General features: G+C 42.9%; 1 protein-coding gene across 1 annotated transcript in view; it reads right to left on the bottom strand.

Annotated features, from left to right (window-relative positions):
• tgfbi (transforming growth factor, beta-induced) overlaps positions 1-21,149 on the bottom strand; it is a 35,384-nt gene extending 14,235 nt beyond the window's left edge. The window contains exons 1-10 of the mRNA XM_030061868.1: positions 20,977-21,149; positions 20,110-20,208; positions 9,760-9,824; positions 7,966-8,123; positions 7,133-7,297; positions 5,975-6,121; positions 5,565-5,706; positions 4,462-4,674; positions 3,942-4,079; positions 3,645-3,787 (exon numbers count right to left, since the gene is read on the bottom strand). Coding sequence (XP_029917728.1) covers positions 3,645-3,787; positions 3,942-4,079; positions 4,462-4,674; positions 5,565-5,706; positions 5,975-6,121; positions 7,133-7,297; positions 7,966-8,123; positions 9,760-9,824; positions 20,110-20,208; positions 20,977-21,092 — 1,386 coding nt within the window. The 5' untranslated portion in view covers positions 21,093-21,149. The remainder of the gene's footprint in view (positions 1-3,644; positions 3,788-3,941; positions 4,080-4,461; positions 4,675-5,564; positions 5,707-5,974; positions 6,122-7,132; positions 7,298-7,965; positions 8,124-9,759; positions 9,825-20,109; positions 20,209-20,976) is intronic.
• Between the last annotated feature and the right edge of the window lie 899 nt (positions 21,150-22,048).

The raw sequence follows: 22,048 nt of genomic DNA, 5'->3' as shown, positions 1-22,048 counted from the left end.
ACAAAAAGGAAAAACCTATTTTGGAGTAAGCTTAAAGAAATACTGCTCTGCTGCCAGTCACCACGAACTCCCAGGTCCTGAACAAATGCCCTAAAAAATTAAATAAAAAACTTTAGAATGGATGGCACCTTGTTGTGGTGATTTCTGGAAGACTGTAGGGAGACTCTGAGCAGAGAAACAGCTGTTGGTTGGTGTTTTTACTTCAAAAATGACTAAAATGATTCATCAGTTACTGAAATTACAGAACCTACATATTCTGTCTCTAGGCTGACTGATTAATTGTTACAGCACTGATCAATTCTGTTCCTGCAAATTACTACATGTGATTTCTGTTTTATATCAAGCGCTTCCACACAGGCCGACCAATCACAGCCTCTGAATGCTCGGCGTGCGCCATGTGACCACAGCCAAAGTTCAGACCTGGAAGACCTTCATGCAGATCGTCTGTGGAAAAGCGAGCAGCGATCAAAGTGAAAACGAACGGCTCAGTTCAGACGTTACGGAGGAAAATCCCGCAAACACCTCAGCGCCAAAACCACAACTACAACTGGGAAGATGCGAATCGACTTTCCAGCTGCCGATGCTGAGACATGCGGCACTGATCAAGATGAAAAACTGAGGGACAAATAGGCAATGTGTGTGTGTGTTTTTTTACCCTAAAAACCGGGATAAATACAGTGATGACAGCAGCAAAAAAACTGAGGAATCTGCAGGCAAATCTACAGCTTGAGACTTGGTCCATGCCTTTCATCCAAAGCACTTCACAATAAGGTGAGTGGATATATTTTTAGATAACCCTATAAAACCTTAACATTATACAAAACATTAAACAGGGAGCTGCAGACTTCACCACTTTTAAGAGAGCTACCAAAATTTTCAAAAGTCTAATTTTTATTCCTCCTCTGTTTACAACTCTGTCCTTTTCTAACTTTCTGTAGTTATGTGACTGCAAAATGTGTGCATTATTGTTTCTAGCTGTGATCAGTTTATCTTCTATTTTCTATCTATTTCTATCTTATCTGCTACTTTTATTTTATTTTATTTTAATCTCTTATTTTTCCAAAAGCCCTTCTAGGGACGGGTTTTGCAAATTAGCATCTGCTACCCACACCAGGATACTTGTATTGGATGATCTGTTTTAGGTTTGTTGGTGCACACTGTATCAGTCCCAATCAAATAAACTACAAATAAATAAGTAATTAATTACATTTTACCCCCAGCTCGGCAAATATGGCCTCTCTGTTAATTTCAAGAACCAGCTCAAAGGAAAACAAAGCTCCTAAAGTTGGCCTGGCCCAGCTGAGCTGATTTTGTCTCGTCACAAAACAACGTGTTGGTTGTCGGGTTTGATCCGTTTGGAAAAGGGCCGACGGCGAAGGACGCTTACACAAATATACAACATGTGATTGGACCAACCACCAGTCATTACCTAACGCACCCAAGCAGCTGTAAACAAACGTAAGTAAAATCTACGTTGATATGCTTTTGTTTCTGATTTCCAGTCGTGTTGCTTCTCGCTGTCGTCACCATCGAAGCCACGCCCACCTTTCCTCGAAGGACGCTGGCGGCCTGATCAATCAGCTGGCTGCACGAGGTCAGGAAAAAAAAAAAAAAACGTGCCACTGGGGTTTAAATTTGGCTTTCTGGGGTTATTCTGGGACACAACCTCGTTCGCACAGATGATTTCATGTTTAACACACATTTTAACTTCCTGTCCCCCAAAAGCAAAGCGGCTCGGTCCAAAAGGGGCAAAAAGCTGCATTCGATCAGAGGGAAAATGGGAACCATGCAGCATCTGCCGTGTTTTCTGGCCGGACGCCCACAACAGAAACATCTGTCTAATCAGCGCTCAGAAGCCGAGCAGTTACACATAATGAGGAATGCAAGAGTTTCCAGGGGCAGGAAGCGGGTAATCGCGGCGAGGTTTGCGCTCGAGGTTGTTTAGAGGTTGCTGCAGACTTGATGTGGCTGATGTGCGGCTCGCCGGGCAGAGCATGGCATCAACACCGCCAGGGATCGGGCTTCCATCCCCGCCGGGGCCACCCAGGTTAACAAACCGATCGACTTACAATGACGCCGTGGATGAAGTCATCACACCAGAACCACCAGAATGTGGTTATGGTAATGAGGCCGGACGGGAACACATGCACGCAGCCGTCGCAGCGGCCTGGCTTTTTCCTGGAGTGCATTTGAAAATGATTTCAGAAATGTGCTTTCAAGTTAAAGTCGGCTTTGACGTCCCAGATGCAGCGCCAGCCCCAAAAAATATGGAAAACTTGCATGCAAATCAAAATAATGTGCTTCTCATACATTTTAAATGCCCAAAGGCTTATTCTTGCTCAGCCCTGACTCTCAGTAGATAACCGGTTTAATGTAGAAATGATCTCTGCGCCGTCTGACGTGGGTTGGATTTGTTTGTGCATGGCATTAATGCGATCTGAGCACAGCGATCAGTCCTCCGCTGCAAACCCGTCGACCTCGAGCATGTCACTCAGGAAGCAGCAGGACAATCAAACTTCATGCTTAAATCGAACAGAAACAGCCACACCTGATCCACATTACTTCAGACCTTTTTTGAATCATCTGCGTCCTTTCCTCATTTTTGCAGCACATCTGGTCCACCGAGCAGCACTCTGTGTCCTTTTCCACCGAACGTCACCGTGGACGAGAGCGGCAGGGAGTACGGGCCGTCAGTAAAATGTTTTTCTAGAGCTGCTTGGTGGATTTGTTGTATTGAGGATAGAGGAGTAAGTCCCGATGGTCATTGCTTGAGAGGTCTTGGCAAAAATAAGATCCAGTCAAAACCAACACATTCAACAACGAAAAAGTCCAAGGTCCTCTGTGTTTTCAGACATGGCAACACATGGCAACAACAGATTGCAAAAGATGCATTAATGCACAACATCACTGGAATTTAAAATATATTTGCATCGTCTTACCCCGGTTCCACAAATATCTACATCGAAGGAGAATCTGTCCGTTCTACATCAAGGACCCAAAGACTCCCCTCTCTTTCAGGTCTTTTGTCATATCAAAGTCAAAGTCATATCGCATCAAACCAAGAAACAAAGAAAAGGGAAAAAAAAAACAAACATATGAAAACCAATCTGCAGTCCCATCTCTAGCTCTTTTCACACGAGGGTTCCTTAGCCCTAACCTAATCGATCATCACCAGTCTGATGTCAGTCTTGATCCGTCATTCATTCCAAGTTTCATCAAAATTCAGTCAGCAGTGTCTGAGATATTGTGTGTAACATAGCAACCTCACTCCCCCGTCTGAAAGAGGGGGCGGGGCGCCCTTTAGAACAGCCAATGGGGAAGCGTTGCCATTCAATGGGGTTTTGGGAGCAAGTCGTGCAATTTGGGTCTGGAGGCGGTGGCCGGGGGCCCCCAGAGGACAGCCAATAGAAACCCGTTTCCATTCGATGGGGATTTTGGAGTAATTCCTGTAATCTGGTTAAACTGGATTGCAAAAATTGCACAATGCCGCCCCATTGAATGAGGGGATTTTTGAGTAATTTCTTCCCATCGAATGGAGTGATTCATTGTAGATCGGAACAAACAAATTAAAAAAAAAAAAATGAACAAATGAGTTGACGGACGGACACAGATCCAAACACGGAGATGTGAAGCTCGGTACGTACGTTGCGGTAGATGAACACCCGCAGTTTGATGCCTCCGAGCGTCTCCAGCTCCTGGTTGTGGTACAGAGCCTTGGAGGAGAGCTGCCCCTTGATGACGTGGTTGGTCATCAGCTTCCTCATCTCATCCGTCATCGTCAAACTTCCTGTGAGGCGGACAGGGACAGTCCAACACGTTACAGACAGACTGAACACAGAGAGCGAGAGAGCGCACGAGGGAGTGATAAACAGGAGAACCAGACAGAGAGGAGAAGAGAAATAAGAGGTGAGAGGACGAGAGCGGAGAGACGAAGGCGTCACCTTTGAAGGCGTCGTCCAGAGGGGCGAGCAGCGTCAGCGCCTCGGAGCCGGTGAGCTGCGGCTTCAGACCGGCGTCGACAAACAGTTTGGTTGCTGTGGCAACGGTCGAACCCTCGGCGAGCTCCAGCAGAGTTTTAGCTGAGAAATGAAAAAACAAGGTGAGCGAATGAGGGGCACCACAGCTACCACTGCTAATATTACTACTGCTACTACTATAACTACTACTATTTAAAACTTGTGTGGGTAACTTTTCCTCGTCATAATTTTGACAAATCACCAGACACAGGGTCCTCCAGGCTGCTCACACGACTCAAACAACCAAGGACCTCAGGGAAACGTCATTACCTCCGTTATTACCTACCCCAGCTCTAAAGTTGAAAAGCTAAATTTGCCATTTCAAATTAAATTTTCTGCCCAAAAAAAATTCCAGCCTTGGTTTTTTTTCTTGTTGATGTGGACATTCAGTTCATTTCAGTTTGCTGTGGATGTTTTGTGCCGTGGTGGCTGTCCTGCTGCGTACCTGAGTCGGGGATGAGCAGCTCGTTGATGTAGTGCACGACGCCGTTGGTTCCCAGCTGGTCCTTCCTGGTGATGATGGCCTTGCCGTTGAGCGTCATGTCGGCTCCGTCGCAGCCGACCTCCAGCACGGTGCCCTGCAGCGTCTCCATCGGCGTTCCCGACACCACCGACTCGGCACACTGCATGTGCTTCAGGATGTGGAAGTTCAGCAGGTCTGGGAGCAGCAGCACATAGGGACTTCAACAAAACTGATAGCTGTAGTTTTGGTTAACAGTAATATTAATGTAATGGTAACAGCAGAGGTAGCAGCAGGGTTTTCATAATAATATAATGGATTTGGCACACTCTCAGTATCAGTAAAGGTCCAGAGGTTGTAAAAGTAGACCTGGTACTGGTGCTACTTGTAGTTGTAGCGCTACCTGAGCCTCGCATGAACTCATTTCCAGTATTTTACTCTACGATTGTTTTTTCTTTATTTTAACAGATCTGTTTGTGACGTTAAAGGAGGATTCAACACTGTCTAATCACAAATATGCCCATTTTACCTTGTAGTTGTTGCTGTTTTGTTCTTTTGTTGTTTTTAATTTCCTTACACCATAATTTCCTTGTTAATGTGCCAGAATTATGACGACATAATTATGAGAAAGTAAAACCTAAGACAAGACAGGGGGGATGGAGGGGAAGAGCTTACATGCAACAGCACAACTTTTCGGCACCATTGTTGTTGCTTTGTATTGTCGCTCTGAGCTCTTTTACTTTTTATGTATAAATTAATAGTCATTGATCAGACTGATAATCATCCTCATTCACTTCACTTTCATTTTTTTCTGCTCTCATTTTGCATGTTGCAACAATACTGAATGCAATTATTTTTTCAAACTTTACTTATTGTTTCTCTAATGTGAAATAAAATGAAATATGAACAATTTTCATGGGCAAAATGGCTATTGTTGGAATGGATTGTTTATTGTATTATAATTTATAAATTTGCTCTGTTCTTATTTGTGTCACACTGAGCCCTCAGCACCGTTGAGAGTGTGTTACGTCGCCTCCTCTCCATTGAAACCATTAGAAAAGAAGAAGGCGGTGCATCCTGCCTCTCACCTTTCAGAGCCACTGGATCTCCCAGGATCCTGTTGAGAGTTTCTGGAGGAATCTTCTCGAAGGCCTCGTTGGTGGGAGCGAAGACGGTGTACTGACCGTCGCTCTCCAGCATGGTGGTCAAACCTGCAGCAGCGATGGCCGTCTGAAACAAGCAGAGGAAGAAGAAGACATTTATGAGAATATTCATCGGCCACGATCATGTTGGTTTTTGAACACGGCAGTGCCTTTTTCCAGTTGTTTCCAGCGGTTTTCCTTCTCTGATTATGCATCTCTTATTTAAATCCAGACTAAAACCACCTGACGTGATTTTCTCCTGCTGAGTATATTTCAGGTTTAACTCCAGAGGTGGAAGGAACCAAAGACCTTTACTTTGGTGTTTCTGTGGTTGCAGGACTGATGAGAGCACTTACGCGCAGGGTCTCCAGGTCGTCGTCGGTCTCGATGAAGGAGTGCACGTTGTTGGAGATGGCGGTGATGACGCGGTCGACCACGTGCACGATGCCGTTGGTGGCGTGCTGGTCGGTCTTGATCAGACGAGCGCAGTTCACCGTCACAATCTGAGCAGAGGAAGAGGACGAGAGACGTTACCTGACTTGTATTTCCTTTCTTCTCTATTTACAACATTTCTGCAAACAAAGTAACTCCACATACAGCAAATCAAAATGCAGTAAAAGACAACGTATTTTCTGATAATGTCGTTTTAATAAAATGGAATATTGAGTTTGTATTCCAGTCAAATATTTTCAATACAATGCAGTTTGACAGTCTGATTATACAGCCTTATGACCTTCCACCATGTGAGGAACCTGAGTACTTCTAGTTTTTAGTGTTTCATTTTTTTTTCAGTTTTTACTAGCCCAGAACCAAGAATTCTGGCCTGAACACTTAATACTTTAATTTATTTGCTGTACTTGTAATTTAATTTACTTTTAATTTACCATAAACTGCCTTGCTTTTACTATTGCTTGTATCTGTTTTTGCCTAAATCCATGCTTCTGCTTTAACTGTGAATTGCATAAATCATGTCATTGTTCAAACTCATCTCTCAATTTTAGGATGAAAACCAGCCCGTTTATTTAGTGTTTATCAATGTGCACTGTCCCCGAGAAATGACCTGAATATATGAATAAATAAGTAAATGAACTGAAAAAACGGAATAAAAATATTTGTCATAAAATCACTAAAATTGAAAAATGTTGCGAATTTGTATAAAATGTTGTGTGTCTCATTTAAATGCTTGAGAACGGCGCCTGAATGCCCCACAAACATTTAGAAACATCAGAAATGTGATCCGGCATCATTGATATGACCCTTACAGATATCATTTTAATTATCATAAATATCTGAAATGGGTCAATTTTGGGCTAATTTGCTAATTGCCTTCTTTCCTGCACGTCTTTGGAAGAAATCCAGTGAAGTGGCTCAGGTTTCAAAGGTTATAATTCATTATGACACCAAAATATGTCTGAAAACCCCTGAACTGAAACACACAGGAACTGGTGTGATGGTGTGATGGTGTGTGTGTGTGTGTGTGTGTGTGTGTGTGTGTGTGTGTGTGTGTGACTGACTCCGTTGGGGTAGTGGTGGATGTGCACGTCAAAGTCCTGGTACATGGAGGAGAAGGAGGAGCCGTGCTTCAGGTCCTCGGCCGTCAGCCGCCGGTTCACCATGTGGTAGTGCAGAGCGTTCAGCAGCTCGATGTTCACGTTGCTCACCAGAGCGTCCAGGACCTCCTGCAGCATGCCGCCGTCACACACACACACACACACACACACGCACACACACACATCACTGCTGTCAGTAACTGTGCATCTCCAAAACATCAGTCTCTTCATGTCTGAATGTTTTTTTTTTTTTTAATAAAGCCAAGAACCCTACAGCTACAGCTACTATTGATTAAACTATCAGTTATTTTTACTATTAACTGATTAATCATTTAGTGTAAAGCCAAAATCTGATGGGACATGATCAAAGTGCTGTCTCTGAAATGTCTTCCAGCCATTATTAAAGTATTAAAGGTGTTAGCTAAGCTGGGATCTACAAATATTTGGAGTTTAAACCGGATCAATGCAGCTGATACATGCAGCTGATACGACTGATCACCTGAAGTGAGGAGATGAAAGCTGGAGTTGGAATTACAAGGCTTTTTGCAATAGAAATACATACATGTATAATTCTAATTGTGAATTATATAGACATCACATACTGACAGACACAAACTGATAATAAACAATAACCTTACATCATAAAAATAACACAGATAATAATACCCCTCCCAAAAAAAAAACCATAAAAACTTTCATATCTAATCATCTTTCACCATTCTCGTCTGCTGAACCTCACACACACACACACACACACACACACACACACACACACACACACACAGAGCAGTACTGACGGTGGGCAGGGCGGTCCAGGCCTGGTTGCTCGGCGCGAAGAAGGTGAAGCTGCCGGGACCTTCGATCTCGTCCTTCAGCTTCGCTCGCTCTGAGTACATCTGAGTGGTCGTCGCCCCGACAACACCCAGCGTGTTGTAGATGTTCACCAACGGCAGCGCTGCACAGACAGACAGACAGACAGACAGGCAGACAGACAGACAGACAGATAGATAGATTAGTCATCAGCAAATCTGATCATATTTTTGCTTTCTGTGGGAAATCTTCCAGGACAGAGACACAAGTTTCACCATACTGCAAAAAAAAACTGCCACCAGCTGACTGAGTTTCCCTCGTTCATCTCTTCAAAGTCTTCCCTTCATGATTAACCCTTTAGCTTCCATTAGATATACATCGTATAATGTAATGTGATGTGGGTAAAATGGTTCCCTGAAGGCACCGCAGAGGGTTAACTGATCACATGACGTCGAGCTGCACCGTCCATCTCATCCTGTAAGGAAGTGTTGCTACTTTCACTTTCAAGAGTTTTTTTTTTTTTTTTTTTTTTTCTCCAAAGCAGCTCAGCCAGGTTTGACTCCACAAGTACACAAGTATACACAGTCATGTAATTCTGGGTCTGATTAGCTGTATTTCTCCATTCTGAGTCACTGTAATGACACCATCAGGCTGTAGCTGCTGTGCTAACAGGTGAAAACCATTTCTGCAGTTCTGCTCCACGGCCAGCGGTGTTTACATGTTTATGGCCACATAAACAACAGATAATGAGTCAGAGGTTGCATTTTGCTTCACATCATTACTTCACATGGGAAAACTTCCTCGTCCTGATCCATTAGATACAGCAGAGCAGCCAAAACAAACCAGTCTGATCCAGCTGTTTGTCCCTGTTTGTCTGCCGTAAACACAAAGCTTAGGGAAGCAGCAAGAAGGACTCAGAGATTACAGTTTGTATGCAACAACAAACTAAACTAAAACTATAGCTTCGGAAGACAGAACACCCACAATACCATAATTATTGCATTTAGAGTAAATATTCAGCGGCAGCTGTCATGTTTCCATCACACTATCAAGGGAATTTCAAGCAAACCTGTGATGTTACAGAAAACAAAACGCGTTAACCTCAAATCAGCAGGACTGAAGTGAATTAAAAGGTCTTCTGAGTGCAAAAATGACATGGAAAAGGGAAAATGGAGAAATTACACAATTACATTATTCACTATGATGTTCCATCACTATGTTTTGCATAATCTCTATAATAAAAAAAATCTTTTCCCCCCTAAGCAAATGTATAACCCTAATCTGCATTAAAATACAGCAAAAAGGTAAATAATACCAGCTAGTTGTTTTCTCCATTTGTTGAAACACATTCTGGATTACTAACTAGGCTGCAGGTTGCTGTATATCCAGGATGAAATGAACTGTTCAGTTTCACTTCCTCCATTGAGTTTGTAGCAAAAATGTGTTGATAATGAATTTGTGAACAGTTAGATTTTTCCCACAGTTTATCGTGCACTGATAAATCAAAAAAGTGACAATGCAAGGATAAAACACAAAGAAAAGCTAAATTTAACAATATAAAAAAAATCCAAAACAATTAGTATTTTTTCTTATTATTAGTTTCATGTTGTTTCTTAGAATATTTACTGCTGTATGATGAAGTGTGGGGCAACTCCCATGTCTCTCTGTCCAAAGCCATCAGCCAACTGTGATGCCTTCATGATTTAATCAGACAGATATTAACATGTATTGTTTCATGCTGTGCAGGGCCTGTTGTGCAGAAGTTGGCGGAGGTTTCTCACCAGCGGGACAGCCCCTCTCTCCGGGAATCTTCTCATAACCGGGACAGCACTCGTAGCTGATCACCCTGCCGACGGGAAAAACAACACGTCAACACTCGCTGGTCTGTTTCCTCCTTCTTCTCCTTTATTAAACACTTGTCAGCAACTATTGTCTCAATGAAATGAACAAAAAAAACACTCTTTCCTTCCCCTTTTCCTCTTTCTTGAGGAGTGATACACACAGCATCACGTTCCTGTTTAGCTCAGAGGAAAACACTGTGACGTGCAAACCGTTACAAGAATTATTTTCATGTGTTGTAATTTACTTTTATTGTGAATGCAAAATCTCTCATCCTGGCTCGTCTGCCTCTACTTCAGTTGGTGTTTCCCAATATTTCCCAGAATGCCTTTGGACAGACCCCAGAGAATGGGTGGGACGTGGTTGCTTTGAATTAAAGGTGGACATGTGGAAATGGAAAAAGCTTCTCACAGTGATCATCCTGTGGTGGGGTTTATCTGTCGACAGTGAAAAACAGCCTATGCTGGTGCATAGATATTAGATATTTTCTGATATCAAACTTCACTGGAGCTGCTGGAAACATCTGGATGTGATGCCACTTCGTCTATGAGTGGCCAGAAGAAACAGACACCACACTGCTGGATGGACAAAGAGATGTAAAGAGCATCATCCCTTGCTTTTAAAGTGCTTGAGGGTTGAGGTAGAAAACTGGCCACATCCTGGAATTCACAAACTGACACTGTGCCTTCCGCCTTTAACGCAGCTGTATTTACACCTCTGTCCAAAAAAATCTGACCTTGATCCTGATGTGCTTGATAAACACAAACCCTCTCTTGCTCTCCAAAGTCTTGGAAAGAGCAGCAGCTATGAGCCAAAAGTGTTTCAAACATCTACAAACGTTTGAAACACAAACAAAAGTTAAGTTTGGCGTCCCTCCAGGTTCAGTGCTGGGACCCCTGCTGATCTGTTTTTTTCTGTTTTGTGTTGTCTTTAACTTTGATGTACATTTCATTACTGTGCTTTGGATTCCATTTTATTTCCTGTGACTAAATACCAACAAAACTGAGACGCTAGTTGTTTACCCAAAAAAGTACTGTGGTATACATCACTTTAAATCTTTCGGGATTGCCCGATTATCCAGAGTATTTATAAATCAGTCAAAAATCTTGGTATTACATTCAACCAATTACAATCATTCCACTCCTCCATTAAGGATTTCACAAAGACATCATTTTTCAAGCTTTGCAATATCAAGAAAATTTGTTTAGTATGGCAGATGCAGAATATCAATGGCTCTGTGTGTTTTTTGAACTGAAGCCTTGTTTCTTTCCTGCATCTATGATTGATTGTTGATTAACTACATCTAGGTAAGTTCAGTCTTTATGAAGTCCTTTGATACATGCTTGCGATAAAGGGCTATATAACTAAATGAACTAGAACCTGAACCTAAGCCTAATTCCACCAAATGGCACATTAGCCTTGAAATGATGCAGTGAGAATGGGCCTGAACCAGTCAGCCGTGGCATGCGTCTCCACAACGTGTGCTCTTAAAGATGTTTCCATAGTAAAAATGGACGGGTTCAGCTGGTCTGGGGTCATAAAAGCTCATTTCCTCAGAGAGGGGAGGAATCTGCAGAGCGGCCAAGGGAAACTCCAGACGGGGGAGCAGCATCAGCGAACGGCGGCCGGCTGCTGGGATTAACAAAGCAGCCGAAGAGAAGGTGTAGTGTGAAATGCAAACCTAACACCGGGCTAAAGACTTCCTGCGCACTGCAAAATTAAATGTGGGGCCAAAGTCTGACAGAGAGGGAAGTTTTTAACCAGATTGGATTGGCAGAGTCTCCATGAGTCACCACAGCTTCTCACTGAGAGACGAGTAGAGCTTTAATTTGGTGGATTATCAGATGTTTTAGCTCAGATTATTGTCTTTTCTGTGTGTACTGTCTACGATGAGCCAAAAATTATGTGTAGTATTCAACAGTGATTAGACTTACATAATCATTAATCTTAAAAAAAAATCATGCAAATTTCTCACAGGGAATGTGTTAAGATATTTCAATGAATAATCTCTTGCTATGCAGAATCCCTGGCCTACAAATCAGTGTTTTATCCTTCAATTTATCCTTTATGTTGTATTCAAACCAAGCAAAATTTAAGTATCACCCCTCCAGACATGCGCTTTATTCCTCTGAATTTTTAAAAGGCTGAAACCACAGCACAAGAACCTGTAACCAGCCAATAGGAACTGTAATCACTGATATCACTTTAATTTACAGTGATTTCATTCCAGTGTGTCGACCTGCCTATGAAAATTCCCCTAATGCATAATGCAGCTGACAAAACTAAATTCTTAAAAGTTTAAATTTAATGCCAGTGTGGTCGGACCTCACACCTGAACCAACAACTTGCAGTTGAGTTTTATTCATAAAATATCTCAGGAAAAAAACATAAAAAAAAGAGAGAGAGAAGCCCTCCGGTCCCTGCAGCCCGTTATCAGGATGGAAAATGCAGTAAAAGGCAAGCACATGGCAAAGATGTAAGTAATCAGCTACTGTGTGTGAGGTGGGCGGGGGTGGGGGGTCAGGAATGCTTAACATGGGGTGAAAGATGGAGAGGAAAGTGTGTGTGTTTAAGTGTCTATGTTAAGAGGGGGGCTGGCCCAGTAAAATGGCACTGGGGGGACGACTGGGAGCCAGACGGGGCTGATTATCAAAACAGATGGAAACTCGACTCCTATTTGTTCTCCACATAAACAAAGTCGGTAGCCATGGATTTCTGACAAAATAAACAGGCCAAGGTTGCCATAATTCAGCCGCTAAGGCCTTCCCGAAAGATCCGGCAGAGGAAGAGGAAGAAGCAGAGGAAGATCTTCATCCTTGCGTCTGCTGGTTCGGATTCCCGGCTTAATCACGCCGGCTTCAACATCCTGACTGAGACAAATTGAAAACTTCCAGGCTCTCTGGCAGCGAGAGACATGATGCAACAAAACCGCTGAGGAAGACTCTCATCCTTCACTTGGGCGGGAAGGGCTTCTGTCAGCCTGATTTGACGATGAAAGCGAGTTTCCCTTGACTCGCTGGGACGCAGTCAAACATTAAACGGCTCCAAACAAACCCAGAAGCTGGAGGAATCATCGACGGGATTTAGGAGGGTAGGTGTAATTGTCTGTGATATGAAATATGACATTTTCAGGGGCGTTGTGTAACTTTCTGGCCAGCGATGAAGAATAAAAAGTTACTGTCGAGGCTGGAGGAGTAAAGTATACTGCAGGCGGATTGCATATTAGATTTTAGCATGCTAGCTCTCTTTGGGATACTTAGTCATTTTTTGTCCGCTTAAAAAGACAAAAAAAAAAACGAATAAACCACGCCAAGTAGCTGAAACTACTGAAGAAAATACAAAATTCCCTATTTCGTAGACTCTTTTGTAGATTATTTTGGTGTTTGGTGACTTCTCCTCAGCTTTGCATGCATAAAGTCGTCGTTTTTGGATCCTGGAGCCAAGCTGTGGCTCTGTCTTAAGTTTTGCAGGGGAGGAGATGGAGGGGGAGGCCGGTGGGGCATTTGCGAGTTACGAGCAGAGTTATGAGTCTCCCCTCGGCTGACCTCTGACCTCTCCGCCTCCTTGTCCTCCTCGCAGCCCGCTGATACAGCAGTCGCAGGCCGGGAGCACAAAGACAGGGTTGTTTCAGCGTGAAAGCCGGGTAAAGCCACCTGACCCGACAACACCGGCCTCGTCCGTCTTCAAACACCCCCCGGCCCGACCTGGCCGTCTGTAAATCTAATTAAAAAGTCAATGATAAAAGCCCCGGGCTCTTTGTGTTTACCCAGGCTGCAGCGCTCTGAATGCAGCTCTGGAAACTGACCCGAGCGAGGGGGGGGGCGTGTGTGTGGTGGAAAAACGTTTTAGCCGCCGTCCTGAACTGAATGATTTGTGTGTGTTTCGGGGCGTTCAAGTCCCTTAACAGCGTTCCTGTAAAAAAAGCCGCCATTTCCTACAAACATCCAGCGCTCGCAGCAACACTGGCTTTTTAGGGTTTTTTTTTCTTTCCTGAGGATTTGAAATGAAAGAATCAGTGTTGAGGAGAAGCCAGTTAGTCTCCACTTACTGCAGTCAGGATTTACATCTGAGATTTTAAAGCTATGTTCAAGATCCAAGTCACAGATGAAGGGGAAGTTCTGCGGTCCTGGCATGCAAACACACACACACACACACACACACACATACACAAACACACAAACACGCATACATACATAAACTGAACGCACACAGATGCTCGCATACAGCACACTTACTTTAACACACTCAACACACACACACACATACAAATATTGACACACACACATACATGCATGTACATACAGTATACACATACACACATGGACTAAGACAGACACTCATCCATACATAAATACATGGATTTGTGTAAATACACACACACACACACACTCCTCTCTCTATGTGTGTGTGTGTGTGTGTGAGCGTCTGACTTCATATTTTCAACAGTGAAAGATTCAAATGTTCTTCGTGACTTTAGAGCCTCCAACACCACTCAGCTGACCCGTTAAAGGGCCATTCAGTTCAGTTCACTTTATATTTCTACTTCATATCACCACCAATAATTTTCCAAAGCAGACTTCCCAGGCAGCCGTTCGCTTCCATTCATTTCACAAAAAAATCACACAAAACTCAACCTGCAGACACTTGAGGCTTGAGATCGTGAATGCATCACAGTGAGCGTCCTGCCGGGTTTATTTCTGTCAAAGCCGCTTTATCGTTTGAAAAGCCTGCAGGTCTTGTGGTGCATTCAGGTGCTGCTGCGAAGCTCCGAACTCCAGGACTTTGTATGACGTGCATTCGCGGGCTGTTTAATGGCAAAATTAAACTCAGGAGACAAAATAATCTAACATTGGCATCATGAAAAGGTTCATGTAGATTTATCTGATCATTATTTTTTCAAACATGATCGCTGGTCTGACGGCCAAGTAGAAGGTTTGTTTTTCTGACTCAGACGTTCCAGATTGATAAAGTTTTGCCACTGGAAGATGACCTGCAGATCTTTTCAAATCAGCAATCAAAGCGATAAAATAACTCTGGAAAAAAAAAAAGAAGAAAGAAATCAGCAATGATGTTTAGTATCTGTTTGAAGTTTGGGGACTTTTTTTGGCCTGTTGGTGGCGCTGTGGTTAGCCGATCAGTTTCTTTTTGTGGACACTGGAAATCAATGTAAAAACACACCACTCCCCAAAAGTTTGTCAGATTTGAGCCGTCAGTATCTGAGATATTGATCGTTTTTAGGTCCCTGTTGGTTTAGGCTTATATTCAAAATGTCCAAATCCCTGTTTTGCCCCAGTTTCATCCAAAACAGGCAGCTGAGGATCAGAGATCACTTCAAAAAACTCATGTGGGACCCTTGCTGTGATGGATGAACCATCTCCAGCGAGACTGAAGTCTCTGCATGTTGACTTTTGAAGCATAATGAAATGAATGGAGATGAATGGCAGCCTGGGGGGAAGAAAAACATCTAAACAAACACGCTCCGCTCTGGAAGGCGGTCAGCAGTAATGTCAAGTTTGCGTGCAGTTTAGCGACACAGGCTGAAGCACCAACACAAACTGGAAATGTCCTTTAAACAGCAACATCTGCATCTGGTTTCAGCTGATGCCAGTTAAAAACGGCCGAGTCCCACAGCAAACATCTGCTCAAATTCTTCAATGTTCGAATTGTCTCACTGTCTCTCCATCTCTATCTTCCCTCTGTCCTGATATTTTTAAACTTTATATAAAGAGATAAAGATATTTTTTAAAGAGAAAGATGAGGGGTAATGCAGCTGAGAGGAGATGGTGAAGACAAGAAATAAGGAGGGAAGACAAGTAGGAGGAAAAGAAAAGACAAGCAAAGGAAAAAATAAAAGAGGAGGAAGATCAAAGAGAAGCATGGGGGCGATAAAGAGAAGAGCAGAGAGAGGAGAAGGCGAGGGAAATAAAGATAGCGCTGAAAAGTGATGAGAGAAGCAGAGGGTCGGGAACAGGGCAGATAAGAAAGGAGACGAGAGAAGAAATAAAGAGAACAGATGAGCGGGGAAGAAAAGAAAAGATTAAAGAGGCCAGGAAAGAAAGAGTGACAATCAGGAGGAGAATACAGAAAGGAGAAGAGCAAAAGAAGTGAGGGGAGAAGAACAAGCAGAGAAGAAAAGAAAAGATGAGGAGGAAAGAGAAGACAAAGGGAGAAGTGAAGAGAAAAAGGGGAAGTGGAGGAAAGAAGAAAAAGATCAGCATTTTTGCAGATGAATCATTTCTTCTTGTTGCAGATTAAAGTGCTGAAGCGACAGTCATTTAACAGGAATGCTGCCTCATTGTTTCCAATAATGACTTAAATGCTGTTTCAGAGGCTTTTCCACCTGGACAAGAAGGAAACTCGAGGAGAAAAACACAGAATATCTGGGATTTCTGGCATAAAACGACCAAATTTAAAGATATTCAATCCAAAAACAAAAGTATCCACTTGGCTACCGTAAACTGGAGTCAGATTCCTGGAGTCGATTCTGACTGATTGGTTTCTGAGACTTTGAACATAAATCGGACTGGCCCACCACAGCGCCACCACCAGGCCAACAGGGTTCTAAACTGCTGGGTCAAATTTGAGTTCAAGTTTTTACTATTGCGGTCAAATGATTCATTTTTTAATCATGTTAATCAAGAAGTAGTTGTGGATCAAGTTCACAGAGGCGACCCGCCCTCCATGCTGCACTATGTTTTACACCTACTCGCTGATTATCCCACTTACACCACAGTCATTTGCCAATATTATATAATAAAAGCAAATTTTTGGTGAAAGTTTTGCACTCAATCAAAATTTTATGAAACAAGAGCTTACTATTGTCATGGGAAGGAATAATTCTTAAATCGAGTCAATACCTCAGCTGTGCTTCTTAAAGTTGCCGTGGTTACAAGTTGGGCAGCTGATGACTTAAGAACAGTGATTAAACACACCTGCCAGCCAATCAGAGGAGTGTATTCACCCGGAGCATGGTATAAATATGATTACTGACACACTGAACATGTATTAAATTGCTTGCTTGCTTTGCTTTCACTGTTTTATGGCGTGTTTAGGATTCCCCGACACAATCTGTGGATGTTTTTCAGCTCGTCTTGAAAACGCTGATGGACCGTCAGTGCGTGGAAATCCATTTAGCAGCTGCATCGCTCAGATTTGTTGTGTTGACAGATTTGCATCTTTCACACCCCACAAGTGCTGCTTGACACACCACAGGCATCTTTGGAAACACTAAAAATCATGTTTGTCGTTTAGCTGATATTTTAAACTGGTTGTCAGTGTCAGTTTGTCCATTTGGAAGCTTCTTGAAAGAAACCTGTCCGTCCAGTGTGGCACAGGTTGTTTTCATTTTGTCTGATTTCTGTGACATCGAGGTTAAGGGTCAAAGTGGGTCAAAGCTGATCATTGCGTTACTTTTCTAATAACGTGTTGCACCCTTTAAATTAATAACATGCACCAGTGCTTTCGTTTTAACATTGATATCCTACCCAGTAGCAAAATGAAAGTGGTTGGCCCACCACAGCGCCACCACCAGGCCAAAAAGTCCCAAACATCACACATGCAAAGAAAAGTGACCCTAACTTCCCCCGCAGTCCTGGGAGAAGTCCAGATCATTTGTTAGAAAATCATTTGGGTTAATTTTGGGATTTACTGGCCTATTTGCCTCTTGGAGACACAAGTTTATTTGCTGCCCAAGATAAACAATGACTCTAATTTTCACGTTTCCACACAAAACCTGCAGCCTTTATGAGTGTGTGTGCGCTAATCAGAATGACAGTAAAGCGGTTCCTCCTGGAGACAAACAGTCGTCTGGCCCGGCCGGCGAACGCTCCGCTGTCACACGGCGCAGCACTGAAGGCAATTATCACATTTACAAGACTTCAATTTACTGCTGAGACTCACTGAGGAGGCTGGGAACTGCTCTGCTCGCGTGCACACACACACACACACACACACACACACACACACACACACACACACACACACACACACACACACACACACACACACACACACACACACACTCCTCTAATCCTGCTCAGCTCATGCAGAATGGTTTCTGTGACACAGCTGGTCCACTGCTGGCCAAACTCTTGTTAATAAGTGTGAGTGTGTGTGTGTGTGTGTGTGTGTGTGTGTGTGTGTGTGTGTGGTTGAGTGGGTGGATGCATGCATGAATGTGTGTGTGTGTGTGTGTGCATTTGTACTGGATCATTTATGTGTGCAAACGTGCTAAAGTGTCTGTGTCTGCGGTAAATTCTGTGCATGTGTGTGTGTGTGTGTGTGCACACGTGTGTGTGTGTGTGTGCTAGTATTTCCTCCACTCTCCACTCCCCCTGCAGTTTCTCCAGGTTTCAGCCTGAAGTCTCTGCGGCTGAGCGTTAAGCTGCTGAAATTTCTCTGCTTCCCGTCTGTTAAAAATCCGCCGACCGGCTGCACGACATTCAGAATCTATCAGGATCAGCGGCTCGTCGGAAAACAGAGACTCAGCTTGATGGATCAAAGCTGAGTGTGTACGGAGGGAGATCAGCTCCAACTGCATAGCTTATAGATTTATATTTACAAAAAGAAATTGTTTGAATAAATCAATTCGAAAATAGAATCTGTAGGGCGGAATCTGAAAGTGAATTCTATACACAGTCACTGCTGACTTTCACTTTTTATTTAAACTTCAAATTCAGTTTTGTGCTCCATGTTGAGCTCTGAGACACAGCTGGGGACGTTGCAGCGATTCAGTCCATCAAACTTCATTTAAATGCTTTGTGATGTGGTTAACTTTAGGCACTTTTTTGGGTTTGTTTTGTTTTTCCATGATGAAAGGAAGCAGGTGAAATAAGTGAAGCAAGAACATCAAGCAGAAAGTGAAACCTAAGACAAACCTGACACTGTCTGATCGATTCCTTGTTTGTTTGCTTTTCTAAAATCCTCACTTCAGCCGACCCTCAGAATTTTGTGTAGTGCACCTTTAAAAGCTAAATTCAGTCATTACCACATTCAAGTTCAGGACAGCGCATACAAATTCAAAATGTGCCCGACAAATATCCGATTTGCATATTCATATATTCTTGCATCTGCAATGCGGATTAGGAAGTGGAGGTGCTTCCAAGTCATTTTCAGTCGTCTATTAAACTTTTTTGTGCTGAATAAACATGTTAAACATTTATGTAACAACCACAGAGCTGAGATTTGGTTTGGTTGGTTTACTGTTGGTTTCCTTTTACAAGTTACATGCAGAAAGTTCTCCTGTCTGAGCTCTCTCGGTGTTCCTGAATGCAACACATTAAAGTGAAACAAAATAATCCCAAAATGTAAAAGTTTACAGCCAGATTAGTGTTCTCATGCAACTTTACAAAACTATTTTTGCTCACAGTGATAATTTGTTGTCAGTGACTGAGTTTGAAGTCTCTGAGTTGTTTTCTATTCTGTCTGGAACTGAATGGAAGTCAATAAAGCCGAGAAGTCCGGCAAAAAATTTGTTTTAAATGGGCAAATGTGGCTTTGTGCTTGAAAAAGAAAGTCAGAAGTCAGATTCAAGGGATGGAAAATGCAAATGACACGGGATTTGTCCTTTGAGTTAACTCTGGTGGGTGTGGATGTCGGCCTGAAGTGGGTTTTTGGCTGTGGGAGCTGAGCGAACACTGGTGGCTCTGCTCCTCGCAGGCTTATGTAAGGCTTTAGATGTCCCGTCTCCCCTCAGGAGAGTTGGCTCGAGTTATGTGAGGACACCTCTGGAGCTGGGACATTCCTCCGCCCGCCAAACACACAAATTCCTTCCATTATAACTCGGACACACAGTCGAGTCCTGACCCCATACAGTCCCAGCGCTTAATGAAACAACTCTTAAAGTCCAGTCTGGAAACAGTTTTAGACTCAGCCACATGAGCAGAAACTCTACACTCTACACCATACTTACTATTCTACAAAACAAAAAACAAAAAACCCAAAAACATAAGATTCATTTGCAGCACAATGTGTTCATAAGTTTCAAATAGACAAGAAATGCATAAAGGACACTCATTTCAAACACCTTTGGGACCCTGGACACAAGTTTCCTTCCAATATTCTGCCCTAAACAGTTCATATTTTGTGTAAACCTGCATATTTTGTCCACTCAAAATATTTTTTCAATTTAATGTCATCTTGTTTTCTTTTTTTGTGCACATGCTATTCTCAAGTACATGATACACTTTTACGTTTTTTACAGTCACGACTTCAAACAGAATGCTTTCACTGCATGCATTTACTATTATTATTGTTGATAAGTAGGCGATTTAATGCATGTGGTTAACACTCACGTCGGTTTGCCGCAGACTTTGCGGTGGTACCACTGCTTGCAGTTGGTGAAGTATTTCTTGTCGGTTCCCGGAATCTTCTGCATGGCGCAAACATTTGGTCTGTAAAGAGCCAAACATGCACAGTTAAACTACATGGCGCACAGCTAGGATCGTTTTTTACTCAGTCCTTGGTTAATGACATTAGATAGCACTCGAATACCTTAAAACAGTATATGCATCTAATAAAGAACAACAAATATAACATAAATCCCAATATTACAGGCATAATATCATAGAAATCCTAATGCTACAGACCTAGTGACATAAAAATCCTCAAAGTATATACAGTCAGGTCACCAGAAACCTTCAGCCCCTGAGTGAATATCATCAGGAGCTAAAACTACTCTTACAGGTGCAGAAAGCCACCATATACTCACCAGTGAGCACCACAGACAAACTACAGCAACATTACCTTAATACTGCATGGGATACAATACCACAGAGTGCAATAAGGTCATTGCAAAGTTGATTACTGTAAAAATATCATGGGGTATCATAGGAAAAAGACCATAAATGACAAAAAGTGACTATAAAGTCACTTTTTGAGAACCATATGCACTGTAGGAATATTATTAATAATGTTACAGGACATAAACTACCATATATCACAAGATAATACTATAATGTCACTTGTGAACACCACAGGCAGGCTGTGAGTCACTTTGGGAATATTGCAGGAATATTACAGGGGCGCTATAGTGATACCATAGGGACACAGCTTGATCCTGAGTGTGGTAATGTCACTGTGGAGCCGGACACACAGCGCGGTCCTGTCCAAACATCGCAGCGACTGGCCCAAACTTTTACGCACGGCTCGGCTGGACTCACCCCTGCTGCCTGCCGCGGATCCGGCTGTGCTGCAGGACGGCCTCGTACGGAGATCTGGCGACGCAAAGGGTCGCGATTAAAGTGAGAGACAAAGCGAGCAGCGTCAGAAACTTCATTTTCCTGCGTGTGTGTCCCCTCCTGTGTGTGTGTGTGTGTGTGTGTCCTCCGTGCGCCTCCGCTCCCTCCAGGCTCCGGGAGCGCACACGGCTGCGGGTTTTTATTAGCGGGGTCGGCCGGTTTGAGAAGGGGAGGAGAGGAGAGCGGAGGCGAGGGGAGGGAGGGGCGTCGATGGAGGACACAAGACACCCTGACTGGGAGAGAAAAAAGAAAAAAAATCAGTAAAGTTCAATAAGGGAAAGTCGAGATGTCTCCATGCAGGAATTTCTCCTACAACAGTGTTTACATGTCAGCAGAGCTCCGGGCTGCACAGATAACCTGGACTGATGTTTACTGCCGCAAACAAACCCAACATAATCTGCCTGTAATGCCTCTGTGTTGTTGTTATCCACAGTGTATTATCATTAGACTCTCAGAGGGACTTTAAAAGTGTGTGTGCTGCTCAGCTGGGAGTCTACACTGATGTTAACCGTGAGTGTGCAGGGCTGGAGGCTGGGACAACTCTCTGAAACAGAAGTTAAAATGTGCTTTAGAGGCAGTAAAAAAGTCTGTTATTTAAAATGTATTGGTGGTAAAAACCAGTGCAGTTAGTTTTTAGAAAAGAGAACAGTGTGGGAAAATGAGAAATGACAAAATAAAGGAGATAAATTCCTCTTCTCTTCTGGGAATGGAAACACAGTTTGTCACTTTCTGATGATAAATCTGTTCCCCGGGATGGACGGGCTTTTTCCATGGAGTGAAGTAAAAAAAGTCACCAGAGAACACCAGACATTCACATTAACCTGGTGCAGTAAAAAAAAAAAAAAGAAAGAAAGAAAGAAAGAAAGAAAGAAAGAAAGAAAAAGAAAAAAGAAATTAAAAGAAATTAAACTGAGCAAAATGATATTTGTAAAAAATAAATATAATAAAAATAAAAATAGACAGTAAGGAGAAGAAGAAAAAGAAGAAGACAAAA

Source organism: Myripristis murdjan, chromosome 10, assembly GCF_902150065.1.
Source record: "Myripristis murdjan chromosome 10, fMyrMur1.1, whole genome shotgun sequence".
In the NCBI taxonomy this organism is placed as follows: Eukaryota; Metazoa; Chordata; class Actinopteri; order Holocentriformes; family Holocentridae; genus Myripristis; species Myripristis murdjan.
This window is presented reverse-complemented; position numbering and strand designations above follow the sequence as displayed.